This window comes from Schistocerca americana, chromosome 1 (genome assembly GCF_021461395.2).
Source record: "Schistocerca americana isolate TAMUIC-IGC-003095 chromosome 1, iqSchAmer2.1, whole genome shotgun sequence".
Classification (NCBI taxonomy): Eukaryota; Metazoa; Arthropoda; class Insecta; order Orthoptera; family Acrididae; genus Schistocerca; species Schistocerca americana.
Window position 1 is genome coordinate 607,417,933 of NC_060119.1, and position 19,545 is coordinate 607,437,477.

At 39.3% G+C, this 19,545-nt stretch overlaps 1 protein-coding gene across 4 annotated transcripts in view; it reads left to right on the forward strand.

The window, feature by feature from the left end:
• Positions 1–993: 993 nt before the first annotated feature.
• Positions 994–19,545, forward strand: part of LOC124607202 (density-regulated protein homolog) — a 50,983-nt gene continuing 32,431 nt past the window's right edge. The window contains exons 1-2 of one of the 4 annotated variants that reach the window (XM_047139439.1): positions 994–1,073; positions 1,156–1,307. In XM_047139439.1, coding sequence (XP_046995395.1) covers positions 1,206–1,307 — 102 coding nt within the window. In that variant the 5' untranslated portion in view covers positions 994–1,073; positions 1,156–1,205. The other 3 variants (XM_047139459.1, XM_047139467.1, XM_047139450.1) reach the window with 3 other exon arrangements.

A 19,545-nucleotide genomic window follows, 5' to 3' on the forward strand; every position in this document is an offset into this window, starting at 1 on the left:
CTGCCGTAGTGCAGGTCTTATTACATTCGACGCTACATTGGGCGACTTGAGCCCCGGATGGGGATGTAATGATGATGAAGACAACACAACACCCAGGCGGGAATCAGACCCAGGCCCATAGGACGGCAATCCGTCAGCTATCAGGGCAGACTTTCTAAAGTATGAAGTTCAGTTTCCTCTTCTTCGAGCTCCTTGTATAGTGTATCGGTACTTTCTTCCTGAAGAAATCTTAAAGGTGCCATGACATGACGTGACGGATACGACGGCCACTGCAGAAATCCGCTTTATGAATGTAGTACAGGGCAAGTAATTTAGTACATGCATGTCGTACATTTCAGACTACTACATCACTGTTTCAATTAATCTTTCGTCATTTATTAGAAATGCGTGGACGCCACCATTTGAAATACATTGCAGAATGTTTTGACGGGTGACGGCCAGTGTGAGTTGACCTTTACCTGATATTCCGGACAGTACTTTAAATTCCGCGAGAATCCCGCCGAAAACTGGACGGGTGGCAATGCTAGCTAGAGATGTAATTTCCAAAATTGATGTGAAGTGAAAATAACGCCAATGTGTGCAAAAATCCAAAAAACTATCAAGTGCATGTGTACAACGATGTTTCTGTCGACCTCAGCGCCCGCTAACAAAGAAGGAAAAAAGGACATGTTAACAACAGACAGAAACACCAATGACCGCAAACATGCTTTGTAAATAAAAGAGAAACCCGTGTGGTGTAGAATTCTCTTTAATTAATTCTAGTAAGGTTAAGACAGAGAAACCAATAATAAATGATAATAATGAAAATTGCGTGCAAGTTTACGTATTTGTTTGAAAATTTATTCATGTGAGCAGGAAAATTTTACTAACTGCATGGAAAACATGCTTGAAAGCTAACAAAGACTTCAGGCTGTGGAATTCTTTCAAAATCTTTTCCTATTCTGCAGTCTGCATCGGAGCAGAAGCCAACTGTAATGTCTTTTTCCACAATCTGTTTGGGCTTTTGTTAAATTCGATTTTATGTGTCGATGTTTCGATGGTCCATATCGACAGGACTGCTTGAAATCTACCGGGTAAGGTAAAGTACACGTTTTGCTTGTTATCGATATGTATAGGTTTGTGATCGTTTTATCTAAAGATTTTTTTTATTTTCAGACTGAAATGCAACTTTTAAACTAGGCTTCTGTGCACAACCTAATCAAAATATGAGTGAGAACGAAACGATTAGCCTTCCTGTGGGCCCACAACCGGACGTCACGTACCCTATACGAGTACTTTATTGTGGGAATTGCTCGTTGCCTATTGAGGTACGTATTGGTAAAATAGAAATTACTATCGACAACAGTAGAAACAAAATTTCTAGTAACGCAGGAAATTTTCTGCCAATTATATAGAGGGTATGGCGATTTCTGCGGTACATATCAGCGAAAAACAATCATTTTATTTCCTTTCTTGACTACCTTAAGAATTGATGCATTTTAGCGAGATCGGGAGAAAGTAAGCTTTGTTTTCCCACACACAGTCGTGTTTACTAGAACACAGCATAGAATTAGACGGACGTGGTAATTTAATGCATCCGTGGGACAGTGACAAAAATCGTTAAATCGGATGTGTTGAAGTAAATGCCGAGACATACGTTTTCCAGACAGTTTTATACACGTTTGGTTCGTAATAATGTTTCTGGTATTTAAGTAATATGGTGGTGTTAGATGCACTTGACCTAATCGTTTTTCATGTGGGGCAGACAGTGTGGTTAATTTGACGGAGGCTGTCATCACCCACTTTGAGCGCAGGATGCAGAAGTGCCTTTACTTTTCATTGTCTTCCTTCACCACGTATTATTAAGTGTAATTACCTAAATATGTACTCTGTGAATGACCGGAGTTTTACAGGGGGTAGGCCTATATTTTAGGGTGTTAAACCTAAAGGTTTTCTCAGTCATAGAAAGATCATGGGAAGGTTGGCTGCTTGTCTTTTGTGCCATATTCAACGCACTTTTAACTATAAAAACTAAAAAAATCAGAAAAGCTTTCTTATTGAACAAATATTTGTTGCATCTCATGTACATATATCACATATATGTAGAGTTCACCACTGTGTAACTCTTACCTATTTTACATAGTATGGTCTCTCTAGGATTGGTTCAGAGATATCTGAAGCATTTTCTTAGTTTCTGCCCTGAAAGTTGCTTCTCAGGTGTTCCCTTGAACTAAATTGCACTTATTTTTTGAGTACCTACCACTTAAAATTTTTTAATACTTCTCTTACTTTCTCTTGTTAGTAGTATAAGCCTCTGACCAATTGCACTCCTCTCCCTTGTAAATAGGCCTACTCAGTGTCCCTTGTCAATCTGATGTGACGTGGATCTCGTACAATTGAGAATTGTTAAAGTATGGGTCATGCAAATGACATAGTATTCTCAAATATTTGTATAACACAGACCCTGGCTGCCCTGTGGTTGAAAGATAACTTGCTTCTGTGTCTTATGCTATGCTTAAATCTCTATTTCTCATCATTAGTGGCTACTTGCCAGTCTTTGGCTCAATCTGATATTTTGTCATGATGTAACTGGATGTCACTATAACATTTAGCATTTTAAGTAAAACATTCTTCTTCTTCCAGAGTCATTACTGTATAGCAAAAACAGATGGTCGTATTACACTTGCTTGGACACACAAGATATTATTTCAATGCCTGTTGTAGACTCCGTCCATTATAACGAGCTGTGGTGTGTCTATTGGGAGTGTTTTTATCATTTCATAAACCTTTTTATATATCCCATAGGAACATAATTTATGTAGAAGATGATGATAATGAACTTCTTAACTCCTAATCAGCTTGGTTTATTTTATCTGTGGTGCTGATGATATCATGTGAAGAGTGTAAGTTAAGTTCACATGATTGATGTTTTCAGAACACATGGTTCTTTCTATGCAGAAAGTTTCGTCCCTGCTGAGACATAATGTTTGAACTCTTAAACTGTTCTAAGATTTTGCTACATGTAGATGTGAGTGGTATCTGTTGTAGTCATATGAGTCTTCTTTGTCTGTAGATGAGTGTAACCTGTGTTCTTTTTCCAATCACTGGTAACATTTCCCTGCTAATGTGGTCTGCAGAAAATTGTTACAAAGAACAGACCTAATTCACTCAAAAATGACTTGACTGAAGCTTCATGTGTAAAGAAAAAAGTATCACAAACTAATATTAGATATAACCAAATGTGACAGTAATAAATATAAGCATTTTACACAAAACATTGACAGCGTTTTAATTATTCTGGTAAATTAGCTTTATGCCAGGCTATTGAAAAGGTTATAAGTGATAGGTTAAAATGTCAGAAAACAATCAACAGCTGTGAACATGAATGTCCCCAGCAGGGGAACTTGCAGTGATGACCAAGACTTGTTCTCACAAATCTTGGTCTAGGCCTATTAACCTTCAACCACCACCATTAACTACAAAGTTGGATTATGGGAAACCAGTGCTACGATCAAAAGATAACTTGTGACCATCTGTCCTTGTTTCATATAAACTTACAGTCAGTGAGAAACTGAATGAACTTGAACTGGTTTTAAAAGACTTGCATTGTGATATTCTGTGCCTAAATGAGCACTAGCTTAAAGAACATGAATCCAGGTTGTACACTCCTGCTGGTTTTATATTCTTAACTGGCTATTTTAGACCAGTTATGGAAAATGGAGGAGTGTCAATACTAATGAAAAGTGACCTCAAACATACAGTTAAGATTATAGATCTTAAGGATTTAGTGCATGAAGGAAAAATTAAAATTGCTGCCGTTCACTTTACCGAAAGCAAGATTGTTGTAGTATCTATGTACTGTGTCCCAAAAACTGGTGCCAAGGTTATTGTCCAGCATATAGATAATCTCTTAATGTACTTACTTAGATATAAGAATCACAAAATTTTAATATTTGGTGACATTAATATAGATGTGATTGTGCAAAATTCTAAAAGCGGATTACTGATAGATACCTACAAATCATACAGTTAAAATTGCCTTAACTACAAGTCTACAAGGCAGAATGCCTGTCTAGATAATGTCATATCAAACATTGTCAAAGATGAGGTAGTCTTAAATGTTTTTAAACCAATGCTCTCTGACCATGACGGAATTTTCCTGAAATTAATGCCGTTCAAAAGAAATAGTGTTCAACCAGTAGAATCCTGGATATTGAGGCAGATAAATCCACCAAATTTAACAAACCTCACACAAAGACTTCAAACTATTGATTGGTGTAATGCTGTCATGGAGAATGAGTCTTTAAGTGATGTTTTTGAGTATTTCTAAGATACCATTACCATTGTCTTTAATGAATATTGCCCCCTCATCATTAAACACAATAGACTAAATGCAAGGAGAAAACAGAAAAGTAATGTAACTGACTGGTATACACCTTACTTAAACAACTTAGGAATTCTATTAAGAATTTACTATGACAATTCTTGCTCAAATAATGAATATAGACATACATATGCCAAATTAAAAAGCTTTACAGAAAAGTTATCATTTCTGCAAAGAAAAAGCAAATTACAACTATATTTCGCAGCCCAGTACCAAATGTAAAGCAGCATGGAAAATAATTAAAGCAGAAACAGGGTTAATTGCAGAAAATTTACCTGTTTCTCGAAGTGCAGATGAAGCAAAATAATAGTTTCATAAATTCTGGGGAATTAGTTTTAACAAATTAAAGAAATTTAGAGGACAATGCAGGTAGACTACCCAGTTTGTGGGGAAACAGACTTTCCAGTAGACCTGCCAAAATTTGGATGGAAAACTATCCTAAGTACCGGGTGATCAAAAAGTCAGTATACATTTGAAAACTGAATAAATCATGGAAAGATGTAGATAGAGAGGTAAAAATTGACACACATTCTTGGAATGACCTGGGGTTTTATTAGAACCAAAAAAATACAAATGTCAAAAAATGTCCGACAGATGGCGCTTCATCTTATCAGAATAGCAATAATTAGCATAACAAAGTAAGACAAAGCAAAGATGATGATATTTACAGGAAATGCTCAATACGTCCACCATCATTCCTCAACAATAGCTGTAGTCGAGGAATATTGTTGTGAACAGCACTGTAAAGCATGTCCGGAGTTATGGTGAGGCATTGGCGTTGGATGTTGTCTTTCAGCATACCTAGAGATGTTGGTCGATCACGATACACTTGCGACTTCAGGTAATCCCAAAGCCAATAATCGCACGGACTGAGGTCTGGGGACCTAGGAGGCCAAGCATGACAAAAGTGGCAGCTGAGCACACGATCATCACCAAACGACGCGTTCACGCGTCTAGCAATATGGGGTGGAGCGCCAACCTGCATTTTGGTTCTAATGAAACCACATGTCATTCCAAGCATGTGTGTCAAAATGAGCAACTCAATGATGGAAAAAGCAGCTCAGTGGTTCCAAGAAAACAGACTGTCATTAAATAAAAACAAAACTGAACACATCTCCTTTTCCCTTAGAGATATTAACAATAGACCAAATGAACCAAGACATTCAGTAAAATTGTTAGGCATATATCTAGATACAAAATTATGCCGGAATACCCACACAGAAGATCTCTGCAGTAAGTTGACAAGAGTTTTATATCTCCATAGGGAACTTAAGGATTGTGTCACTAAGGAGTGCATGCTTATGGCATATTGTGCCTTTTTTCATACTCATTTGCATTATGTAATACTTCTTTGGGGAAACTCTGCCAGGGCAAAAAATGTCTTCCTCTGGCAGAAGAAAGCCATTAGATGTATTCTCGGTTTGAGCAAATTAACTTCTTGCAGGCAGTACTTTATTGAGAACAGAATATTTGAAGTCCCCAGTCTATACATACTCAAAGCACTTACGCAAGCCAAACAGAATGCCCACATGTATGAAAGCAGGTCAGATGCGCACTCATGAAACCAGGAACAGGAACTTATTAGACATTCCTTGGACATGCTGGCAAAACATTTTTTAACACACTTTCACATGGTACAAGGGAGCTGCATAAAAATAAATTAAAATGGTGGTAGAGATATGGCTGAAAGAGAAAGCATTCTATAGTACAAGTGAATTCGTATCTAATAACAAAATTGTATGCTCTTTTATACAATGAAAAATATGATACTCTTTTATATAACAAAAAAAAGAATGTGATTGTGAACTAAGAAAATTGTAACTTACGAAATACAACAAAATTTGTCTGTGCAACCAGTGTAACTAATTATGGATGAGTAGAAGATATGCAATATTTATGTAATAGTATCTATGTATGTCAACATTTTGTATAATTTTTGTAACCAACTGTATAATTATGTAACAAATGACGATGCCTTGTACAACACAACAGTTGTTTACAGGCAGATAAATTCCATTCAATTCAATTGTATGGAATTGAAAGCGTCTTCCGTCAGGTCCAGACTTAATGAGTTTTAGCGATCGAAGCTGCTTTTCACCACTACTACTTCAAATGTCACTCATCCTTGCTGTCATAAATATGTGAAATGAGTGTTTCATTCCTTGATTTTCCTTTGTGGAGGAACATTTGGAGACTGAATTTATCATTTCAGCTTTCCTTTTATTTTGTGTTCTTGCCTGTCTTGACACTCTTTGAACACTGATTTTTGTGCCATTGCCAACCTTTAAGAGATGTCCAGAATAACATTTTACTGTGATTGTTACTGAATACTTCAGGCTTTCATGTGTACCCTCATTAAAAACTTTGTTTCGACACTTGTAACCTAGTAGCACATATCATGTTTCACTTTGCTGTGCTGTGTTTAGACTAGAATCAGTGACACAGTCCAACACAGGTTGTATATAAGGAAAAATGCTGAAGACAGATTCTAGGCATGAAACAAGTATGGTGGCTACATTGTGTTGTGTAGTTGCAACTTACTCCCTCCCTCCCCCCCCCCCCCCCCCCAAAAAAAAAAAAAAATCACCTTCCACCTCTCCTCACCACCTCCCCCCTCCCACCCACTTTTTATACTACTATGTACATACTACACCTGTTCACTATGTGTTTCAACATACAAGTATGGAGAAGACTAGCTATGGATTAACACCGCATGATAAAATGACATCTGATAGCATTGCAGGCATGTGATGCTGTAAGGAGTATATGTAAGCAGAGCAGACACAAATGGAGACTGATCGTAGTATGATTCGGGCCACAAATGGGGAAATCCACTGACATAAGTAACTTTGATAAAGAGCAAGTTGTTCCAGGTTGGTGTCTGAGAATAAGCATCTTGGGAAAGATAAAGCTGGTCAGGTAGCCACATGCTACTTTCATGAGCATCTAGTGGTTGAGGGTTAGTGAAACCATGAGTTGATGACACTGTGTTAGACTTCCAAGCCTCATCACAGAGAACAGAAGTCAAAGGCTTCCTCATTCTGCAAAGCAAAATAGGCTGCCTGGGTATGTAGGACTGCAGTGTGCAGTTCTGGTGCAAGCAAAAGTGTTCAAAAGTACTTCATTCACCACACAATGAACATGGTACTCAGCAGCAGACAACCCCTATATATGATCATGTGGACCAATTGACATCAGTTAAGGTAGCAATGGGCACAGCAGTAATGAGATTGGACTGCAGATTTATTGAAGCTTGTTGCCCATCAGGATTATTCATGTTTTTTGTTAGACCAGGTAATATCCTGATACTCTGTCACCCAGATTGAGGGCTGCCTTAAACATGAACCTTGCCACAAACACAGGCTAATGTGGACAATTTTGTGGTACGAGGGACAATACCACACCTATGCTTACTGTCAAAAGTATGATCATATGGTGTGTCAAGTTGAATTTGTGACTGGATTGAGGACTTATTGGTAGGGGGGACTCAGCGTGTTACCTTGGATGGAGAGTCATTGTGGGATACATAGAAGCATGTTTGGGTATGCCCCTGGGATGTGTGGTGGGGCCCTTGCTGTTCATGTTGTATGTTAATGATCTTGTGGACACAACAGTAAACTCACACTTTTTGCAGATGACAGTTGTCTATAGTGAAGTACTATCTGAAAGAAGGCACATAAATTTTCTGTTAGTTGTTGATAAGATTTCATAGTGGTGCAAAGATTGAAAAATTGCTTGAAATGTTCATAAATGTGAAACTGTACACATCTCAAAATGAAAAGCATAGTATCCTTTGATTATCTTATAAATGAGTCACTTATGGAGTCAGCAAACTTGTATAAATAACTGGGTGTGACACTTTGTAGGGACATGATCACATAGGCTCATTTGTGGGTAAAGCAGGTAGTAGATTTTGGTTTTTTGGTAGAACACTGGGGAAATGCAATCATTCTACAAAGGAGATTGCTTTCATATCACTAATTTGACCCATTCTGGAAAACTGCCCAACTGTGTGATACCTGTGCCAAGTAGGACTAACAAGGGATTTTGCCCTAATAACTGGTACAGTGGGAGTATCTTCTGCCGTGTACTTCAGTGATTTGCAGAGGGACCTGTGGTAGCAGTACATTATGCCATGACAGCTGTGTACTGTGTGAACATTGTTGTGGACCATCTGCATCCCTTTTGGCTTAATACCTTCCACCATGGTAACTATTCATATGACAAAACTGGAATGTCGCTGGTTTGAGGAACGTGATAGTGAGCTTATATTAATGTGTTGGGTACCAAATTTGCGTTACCTGGACCCAATGGATCTTTCATGCTATCGGGTGTCAGCTCTGTGCCCTGAGACTCCTGGCCAATAATTTATAGTAATTGCCTGAACTGTCCATAGGCATATAGTAACACATACCTCTGAAAATCTACCAAGGACTTCTCTTTGTTGTTCTGTGCCACCCAGAATTGCTACTATTATGCAGGTGGGTGTAATGGTTTGCCTCATCAGAGTATTTTTACGTTGGTTTTTGTAGGCTTGTTAGTAGCTTGTCACAAAGAAATTGCTTTAACTGACTGACAGTTTACCGAAAGACATGAATAGTGTTACACCTATTGTTGTGTGTAGCCTATAGCCATAAGATGTACAAGGATGAACACTGTCAAAGTATTTTGTAAGTATGCGTGTTTGCATGTTAAGTGATTTGTGTTCTGCCAAAACATCTTATAGTGTCTTCTTTGAAAACATATATGTATAGATGAGTCATTCCATGTCAAATCAACACACTTTTAAATAAAAATTTTACCTCACCTTCTTAGATTTTGCTGGAAGTTGGTATACTTATTGTGGGTGCTGAAACTTTACCTCAAACCATTCCTGAAATATGGTCATGTAAACTTTTCAAAAACTGGCCAAAAATGTGTGACCAGACTATTTTAAATTGCCCTAGGAGCTGCCGTAATTGAGCTACAGAACTGGGAAAGGTGCCATTTTGCATGCTCTTTCCACTGATAAACAAAAAACATAGCTTCTAATTAATAACCTTTTTCAAAATGGCAATTAATATTTTGATTTAATTTTTTTACAAAAAGTGCATAAGTGAAAATTTTCAAAATATAACTACTTCATACTGTTGTAAATCACATGGCAAAATATAAATGTGGGATGATGATGGGTTCATTGTTAAAAAAAATTATTCCAGACTCTTTGTTTTTCACTAACAGCCCTAGTTTGACCAAACTGACCTTTAAGGTAGTACGTCAGTAGAGGATCGTATACATAGGGCTTGATGTCTGTACAATAATTCAGAGACTGGAGCCATTGTTGAGATGATGTAGTCTGCATTGTTACCTTCTAAGGCTTTGTGTGCCTACGGCATTATTGTGCACTGTGGTTTTAGTGCAAATCAATTGTTACCTCTGTGTTGACCAGTCTGTATCTATTATATTTAATAGTTCATTTTCAAGTAAATCTATACATTGAAAGACAGTTTATAAGTGGTTTTTGTATAAATATGGAACCAAGTAAAAAGTGCAGTGCTGTAAGAGAGCAGTGTTGTAATCCATTGAAGAAGTCAAATCATTTTATTAGACAGAAAAAAACTGAGAAATGTCACAACATGGATGCCCAAATTATTTCCTCAAATACCAAGTGGTGCCAAGATTTTTGATAAATGTAGGAAAGATGTAACCAAATTGAAAAATACACCAGAGCCCATTAGTGATGAAAGTGTTGAAGAAGAATCTTCTGGATCAGAGATAACCATCAGAGACCAAGACCCTGACTTCACTCCAACTTCAGTAGCAGTTAAAACATTTAACACAACACTTCAAGAACTATGTGAGTCCCCAAATGACAAGAGAAAAATAACATCTAGGCATTACACCAAATCAAAAGTGAAGAAAATCTCATCAATGACACGTAAACTTTTTGTTGCTCCTGAAACTTCTTCGTCGGATACTGATACTGATGAATCCGTTCTTGAAAATCTTAAAAGAAACTTAAAAAATTCTATAAGTAGAGCAAAAAAACTAATGATTCTTACAAGTTTACCTGAAAAGTGGAGTGTCAGGAAAATGAGGGAATTTAATGCTCCTAATTACATTGTTCGGCAGTCCAAAAAAATTTTGAAAGAGAGAGGATTCATGGAAGGTCCAAACCCAAAACCAGGGAAGTGTTTACCAACAGAAACTGTCAAAACTGTACATTCATTTTATGAAAATGATGAAGTTATCAGGGCAATGCCAGGAATTAAAGATTGTGTGACAATTACAGAAACAAGTGGAAGTAAAACAAAAACATCAAAAAGATTTATGTTGTGTAATCTTAAAGAAGCTTACAAACATTTTAAAGACAAGTTTCCTAACATAAAAATAGGTTTCTCTAAATTTGCTGGGTTGAGACCAAAACATTGTGTATTAGCTAGCCACAGTGGCACAAACACTGCCTGTGTGTGCACAACTCACCAAAACATAAAATTAATGATAGAAAATGCCAAACTAAATACAGTAACAAACAGCAGTGTAAACAATTATAAGCAGTGCATTGCAAAAATGCTTTGCAACCCATCATCAGTTGATTGCAACATGGGAAACTGTGAATACTGCCCAGGAGAAACTGTCATACGTAAAATTTTAAGATTCTTTTCATGAAAACTTAATTGAACAAGTTCAGTTCCGATAGTGGGTGTCAGTTGACCGATGTTATCTGGAAATTGTTCAGAAAACTTCTGAAGACTTATAGATTTATTTTGTAGTAAGATGTCGACTTTGATTCGGCATGACTTCATTGCCAAGCAACAACGAACATTCCTTAACTCCACAAGAGAAAACCTTATGGAATCTGAATTTGTTGTCATATGTGATTTCTCAGAAAATTATAGTATAGTTCTACAGGATAAAGCTCAGAGTTTCCAGTGGACAAGACAACAGATTACCATTCATCCTTTTGTTATATATTACAAACAGGAAGACAAAATTGAGCATATGAGCTTTGTCATTGTTTCTGATTGCCATGAGCACAATACAACTGCGGTTTACACCTGTCAAAAGAAGCTAATTTCATATCTAACATGGCGACATGACGTTTCGTATGCCTTCCGCATGTCAAAAAAGACAGCGATGAGGTGCTGACGGCGGGCAAAGGCCGTAGGGATGACTGACTCCAGACTCACCAGACTGTCGGCAGCAGAGCGGCCTTTACGGAACCCACCCTCAGACAGAGCCAGAAGGCCCCGAGACTCGAGTACCCAACTCGCCATGTGTTCGAGCAACTTGCAAAGAATGTTGGTGAGGCTAATGGGGCGGTAGCTGTCCACCTCCAATGAGTTCTTACCAGGTTTCGAAACAGGGATAACAATGCTTTCCCACCACTGCGACGGAAACTCACCCTCGACCCAGATACAGTTGTAAAGGTCGAGGAGGCATCGCTGGCAGTCCAGTGAGAGGTGTTTCAGCATGTGACAGTGGATGCAATCTGGCCCAGGAGCTGTATCAGGGCAAGCGGCTAGGGCACTGGAATTTCCACTCACTGAATGGAACATTGTAGGATTCAGGATGGCGGGTGTGAAATGAAAGACTCTGACGTTCCAACCCCTCTTTAATGGAGTGGAAGGCCAGTGGGTAATTCACAGAAGCGGAACAAAGCAAAATGGTCTACTAAGCAGTTTGCAATTATGTCTGAGTCAGTACAAACTGCTCCATTCAGTGAGAGTGCGGGGACACTGACAAGGATCCGATAGCCATAGAGGCGCCTAATCTTGGCCCAAACCTGTCACGGAGAGATATGGAGCCCAATGGTGGAGACATACCGTTCCCAGTACTCCTGCTTGTGTTGGCGAATAGGGCGGTGGGCCCGCACACGCAGCCATTTAAAGGCGATGAGGCATTCTATTGAGGGATGTCACTTGTGATGCTGGAGCGCCTGCCGGCGATCTTTAATCGCCTCAGCAATCTCAGGCGACCACCAAGGCACAGTCCTCTGCCGAGGGGACTCAGAAGATCATGGAATGGCAGATTCTGTGGCAGTAATGATGCCGTTGGTGACGGAGTGAACCACCGCATCAATGCCGTCATTGGGAAGAGGCTCAATAGTGGCAATGCAGGAGAACAAGTCCCTGGCAGCCTTATTCATAGCCCATCTGCAGGGCCGCCCAGAAGAGTAAGGCTGTGGCAGTGACAGAAAGATCGGAAAGTGATCACTACCTCACAAATTGTCGTGCACACGCCATTGGACAGACGGTAAGAGGCTAGGGCTGCAGATCGAAAGGTCGATGGCTGAGTACATGCCATGCGCCACACTGAAATGTGTGAAGGCATCATCATTCAAAAGTGAAAGGTCGAGCTGGGCCAATACATGCTCAATGGTGGCGCCTTGGCCTGTTGCCACTGATCCACCCCACAGAGGGTTATGGGCATTGAAGTCGCCCAGTAACAGAAAAGGGTGCGGCAATTGGGCTAGCAGCGCAGCCAGGACATGTTGTGGGACACCACCATCTGGTGGAAGATACAGACTGCAGACAGTTACAGAATGTGGCTTCTACACCCGAACAGCGACAGCCTCTAAAGGTGTTTGTAGAGGGACAGACTCACTGTGAAGGGAGTGAAGGATGTAGATGCAGACGCCACCAGATACCCTTTCATAAGCTGCCCGGTTCCTATAACAACCCCGATAGCCACGGAGGGTGGGGGTTCGCACTGCCGGAAACCAAGTTTCTTGAAAAGCAATGCAGAGGAAAGGGTGAAGGCTGAAAAGTTGTCGGAGCTCAGCTAGATGGTGGAAGAAACCGCTGCAGTTCCACTGGAGGATGACATTGTCCACGGCTGAGAAAGGCGTGAAGGGACTGGGGAGGCAGATTATGCTACTGGGTCACCTGCTGCCACCAATTGAGCACCTGTGCAAGTGATATCCATGGTGTCTGAGGGACCGGCGAGATCAAGGTCCTCAGCTGACGCCAGGATCTCCACCTCATCCTCAGACGCAGAGCTCGAAGGGTGCAGTGGGGTGGGTGCCACCTCAAGTTCTTTGGCCTTAGAGGTCTTTCTCTTGGACTTCTCTCACTGAACCTTGGGTTTCACCGGCTGGGAGGGCTTCACCAATTCAGTCTCCGGGACGGAGGAGGATCACGTAAGCCCTGTGACCAGCCACTTGTTGGCACTTATTTCAAAAGATGTACTATTATTCTGACGGTTCTGCCGCTCAGTATAAAAATAAGAAAAACTTCCTGAACCTTTGCCTTCATGAGGAAGACTTCAACATAAAAGCTGAGTGGCACTTTTCAGCCATAGCACATGGGAAAGGGCCTTGTGATGGAGTAGGGGTTTCAGTAAAGAGACTGGCAGCTCGTGCAAGTTTGCAAAGGCCATACCAAAATCAGATCCAAACCGCACGAGATCTATTTGAGTGGGCGGTGGATAATATCACAAATGTTGATTTTGCATATTCCACTCAAGAAGACTATGCTGCTTCAGAAATATTCTTAAAATGCCGACTTGAAGAGGCATTGACAATCAATGGAACACAGCAATATCACGCTTTCATTCCCACCACTAACATCAAAATTAATAGTCAAATACTTCTCAGGTGATATGCAGAGTTGGGGGAGGGAAGTAACTACATCACCAGACAAACTGAAGTTACAAGATGTATCAGGCTATGTCACCACTGTATATGGCAGAAACTGGTAGCTTGGGTACATTTTAGAAAAAAAACAAAGAACTTGATGAAGTGAAAATAGCTTTTCTTCATCCATGTGGACCAGCTAAGTCATTCTCTTATCCTGCACATGCAGATGTCCTGTGGGTGTCAGTTGTGGATGTTCTCACAAAAGTGAATCCATTTACCCCGACAGGGAGAACATACATTCTTAATGAAAGTGATGTAAATGAAACCCAGTAAGCTTTATTAAAATGTAATGTGTGAAGTTCCAAGACAATTTATTGGGAAACTGCTTTCAACTCAAAACTTAATTTTTGTCTCAGGTTAGTTTTAATGTATATTTTATAGAAAGTTGTTTCAAAATTATTGTTAGTACCTATTGTGTTAAATTTAGCTATGTACAGATACCTGTTGCTCAAAAACAAGCATTACGTATTTAATTTGTTTAATAGTTCCATTTCAAACATCATGAACCAGAACTATTATGTAAATAATTGTACTTATTCATACTTTATTTCAGTTTGTAGTTAAATGCTCAATTTCTTGTTTTTGTTATATCGGTTAATATACTGTTAGTGAAGTTGTATGAAATTAAAATAAGCAATCAACTTAATTATAAAATATGCTGATTAGTTTTGGTTTAATAAGGTGATGTTTTGATATTTCTAATACTTTTTTTACTTACCTTTCAGTATATTTTAAAGAAATTCCTGTTTGTTAAAGGTCAATTTGGTCAAACTAGGGCTGTTAGTGAAAAACAAGATTCCGGAATAATTTTTTTTAACAATGAACCCATCATCATCCCAGATTTATATTTTGATGAGTATGAAGTATGAAGTAGTTATGGAAATATTTTGAAAATTTTCAATTATGTACTTTTTGTAAAAAAATTAAAATTAAATCAAAATATTAATTAGTATTTTGAAAAAGGTTATTAATTAGAAGCTATGTTTTGTTGTATATCCCTGGAAAGAGCATGCAAAATGCTGCAGAATGACACCTTTCCCAGTTCTCTAGCTCAATTAGGCCAGCTCCTAGGACAATTTAAAGAAAGTCAGTTCACACATTTTTGGCTGGTTTTTGAAAAGTTTACATAGCCATATTTTAGGAATTGTTTGAGATAAAAAATTGAAATTTTGTATTTTTCTTAGTCTCAGTGCCCACTATAAGTATACCAACTTTCAGAAAAATCTAAGAGGGTGAGGTAAAATAGGTGTGTTGATTTGACGTGGAATGACTCAGATGAAAATTCTACCACTATGTGGTGGGAGGAGAGAAAACACATAAAAGATATGGAAATGGACATGCTTGTGGTTCCACTTGCTCCTTCTGGTATAAGGGTTGAGGGGAAAGAGAGAGGGGTGAAGGAAAAGGACTGGCAAGATTCAGGAAATGTGGAAAATTATGGAAAAGTCACCCAGAACAGGGGGTAAAGAGAGACTTCCTGGATGGGGTGAGAAGGAAATATCCTTTGTAATAAAAAGGAAAGTTCAAGTTATAAAATTAAGTACACAGATATAGATTACCTTCAGGCAGATTATCTCCCAATACAGCTTCTAGAAAATAATAAATAACAGCTTTTGAAGTAGTGGGTATCTACTTCAAGGAGAAAAGAGGAATTCGGGGAAGGTGTACAGTCGGACACGTGTCTCCCCAAAGACAAAGACCCGACTGTATGGAAATGAAAAGGGGACAGGGGGCAATTATGAGAAAACTTACATTCCTTCAATGAATTTTGAATGGTATTCCTTCATATTATTGCTTTTAGGCATAAGAGTGATGCATAATAACTGTTAAATGACAATTATTATCATCATCTGCAAGGAATCTGTTGCCACAGTGTGCTATATCCCACACACACTACCATAAGATGTGGTCATACCATGTTTTCCACAGTTGCTTCTGACTGTATGCATGGTGATGAATTGAGGCAACCCAATCTGGTGTTGACTGAATCGTAATAAGGATCTCTCCCTCACTTTCCTTTATCAGATTTAAGTTCAGAAATCTAGTTGTTTATAGTACTGGTTGAATGTGTGTATTCTGTGCCATGAAGTTTGCTCTAGTATATTCTCATCATTCTGTATAATGTAGGGAGTGACACAATTTCTTTCTTTACATTAATCTAGCTGCATGTTGGAACAATAGCAGGGTTCAGAATGTTTGACAAACACCTAGCCTAGGATGGGTACGGGAATAATGCTATTTAGGAGTGATTGCTAAGTTACATATTTTTGAAAACAAATTTCTTTCTTGCACTGAAGTGACAATAGAGAAGTGAAAATAAATAAATAAATAAATAAATTGGCATTCGACACAAAGGAAGAAGGCTTTTATTCCATTATGTTCCAAATCTAGTTTAATTTAATCCTGCTCAGTTTCATTTTTACTGTAATACAGCCCATTGTTATTCACTGTATGTCAATACAGGATGTGGAAGAATATTTTCTGGGGAAAAGGTTGTCAGCTGTCTCATCTCTGTTTCTACCTGCTGTACCGTATATTTTGTGAGGTCCCCCCTTGGGGGGGGGGGGGGGGGGAACGTTTCTCCAGAGGAAGTCCTTGTTCTTAGCTCTGTTTCCTCCCATTGATCGGGCTTAATGTGTAATAGTTTGTAACTCCTTTTTCGTATTAGTGTCCTAAGGCTCTGACATGGATGCATATGACCTTAGTGGTTTTTCCACCCTAAAACAAAAGAAAACCAAATGTATTTTGCAAACTTCACTGATAGCTATACGAGGAGATCTGAACTTGAATTAAACCTGTGTGTGACACTTTCAAGCAGATGTTTAGACTTGTCATTCCATGTGGTGGAATGGGACATTTGCATGACATTGTAATATTTCTCACATTAGAAAATTGAAACTGAAAGAGGAATTCTTTTTGTGCCCACAAAATGACATGAGCCTAAACATAATTTTACTAAAATAAAATTATAGAAATGTTATTCAGTATTATGTCAATAAATAAAAAAAAAATACATGTACAGGATTCCATAAAAATACACCCAACTTTATTCAGAAATTTTTGGTGATTGATAAATCGAATCTGCTGTCATAAATTTTTTATCATCTGTTATTGTACTTTTAAAATTATTTCTTCAAGTCATGGACTGTGACTAATATAAAACAATTTCATTTTTTGAACATGAATGAGTATACAGATTTTAAAGTTCAAAGAAAATACATCAACCTTTGAAATATTGTTGGTGTCCAGGCCAGGGAATGAAAAGATTTGTCAAAAATTTGAACAATATTGGACCTTGGTACTTGTGCAGTATTATATGTTTTACACACACATTTATTTGCCTGTACTGTACTTTCTAAAGGACGTCACTTGTTGTTCGCCATCTACTGTTAGAACTTCTCCTACGATTTGCTTAATTGACTTTTTGGTTGCAAATTTAACAATAATAATAATGTTGCGATTTTCCCTGAAACAGAGTTAAATTCAATAACGTTTTTGGCAAAGGAGTGTGCCAGATACTGAATGGATATCAGCTATAGCTGCATCAAATAAAGACCACACAACCCCCCTTTTTTTTCTAATAAACATTACACATTACTTAAGATACAAACGTTTTGACTTTCTGTCTTGTATGGCAACTTTTTAAGCATGTTAAGAGTAACTAGAAGTTGATTAAAAGCACTTCATAATCAACTTTATTCAGAGCATCTTCAAATAACACTTTAAGCTGTGGCAGAATTGAACAAGTTGTAAAACATCATTCTGAAGGTTGACGTTTTAAGTCGATGATTATTTATAAATTGCATGATTTTCCTTTGTATTTCTTATTAATGAAACACACTGAAAATATCATTAGTATTTTTTAAACACTGTAAACTTATTTGTTTTACTGTGAATGAATGAGACAGTAAAATATACTTTCCTTTCTTTTTCAAAAAAATTGTGTTAAAAGGTATGATCGTGCTACTGCAAAACAATGAAATAATTTAAGTTAATAATGGAAGTACTAAATAATTTAGAGAAGCAAAATAGAGAAAATCAATCACCGCATGCATAGAACACGTGTATTCTGAAAACTGTGTTCACGAAATTGCTTTCTTATTAACAGATACTTAGGTTTGTCAGTAAAGGCTTCAGTGAGACCCTCGGTATATTTTGAAAGCGACTTCTCCCTATTTGCTTCACCTGGTCCTACTCAACCCAACAAGCCACCTTCCTAGATGTTGACCTCCACATCAAAGATGGCTACATCAGTACCTCTGTCCATATCAAACCTACTAACTGCTAGCAATACCTCTACTTTGACAACTGCCACCCATTCCATGCCAAGAAGTCCTTTCCGTACAGCCTAGACACCCGTGGTCATCGCATCTGCAGTGATGAGCAGTTCCTCTCAAAATATATCGAGGGTCTCACTGAAGCCTTCACTGGCTGTAATTATCCTCCCATCCTTGTACAAAAACAAATCTTCCATGCCTTATCTTTCCAGTCTCAGTCACCTTAGAGCGTCGAGGTGTGCATTTCATCCGGCGCGTTCATCGGGGTCCGAGGGATAATCAGGATGCTACTGGTGCCTTCATCTTGGCCTTCGAGGGTGATACATTAGCGGAGAAGGTCAAGGTGATGGTCTACTGCTGTGATGTCAAACCCTATATCCCTCCCCCAATGCGGTGGTTCAAGTGCTGGAAGTTTGGCCGTATGTCTTCCCGCTGTACTTCCATCCTCACATGTCGAGATTGCGGACGCCCATCACATCCCTATACTCCATCTGCCCCGCCTCCCACCTATGTCAACTGTGGAGAGCATCATTTACCTTGCTCGCCGACTGCAGGATCTTACTGAAAGAGTGAAAAATCATGGAATATAAGACCCTGGACCGACTGACCTATAGTGAGGCTAAGAGGCAAATATGACCGAATACATCATGTGAGAATGACATCTTCATACACCGCCGCTACAACCACCATGCTAGCCCCATCAGTTCCGAGAATTCCAGCCAGATCGACGAGCCGTACAACTCCACATGCCCCCTTGCCCGTGGGGGGGGGGGGGGGCTCTACCCACCCTGTTGCTCCTGCATCACCTACCTTGGGAGCAACACCCTCCCGCCCATCGGGGACATCCATCTCTGCTTCTAAGCCAGAGACTTGTCCAACTTCTTCGGCTAGTCTCGCTCGCAAGGGCTCGGCCCCTTCCCAGGTTTCCACAAGCGGGAAGGATGACGCCGACAGTGGCATAAGTGCCAACAAGTGGCTGGTCATAGGGCTTACGTGATCCTCCTCCGTCCCGGAGACTGAATTGGTGAAGCCCTCCCAGCCGGTGAAACCCAAGGTTCAGCGAGAGAAGTCCAAGAGAAAGACCTCTAAGGCCAAAGAACTTGAGGTGGCACCCACCCCACCGCACCCTTCGAGCTCTGCGTCTGAGGATGAGGTGGAGATCCTGGCGTCAGCTGAGGACCTTGATCTCGCCGGTCCCTCAGACACCATGGATATCACTTGCACAGGTGCTCAATTGGTGGCAGCAGGTGACCCAGTAGCATAATCTGCCTCCCCAGTCCCTTCAC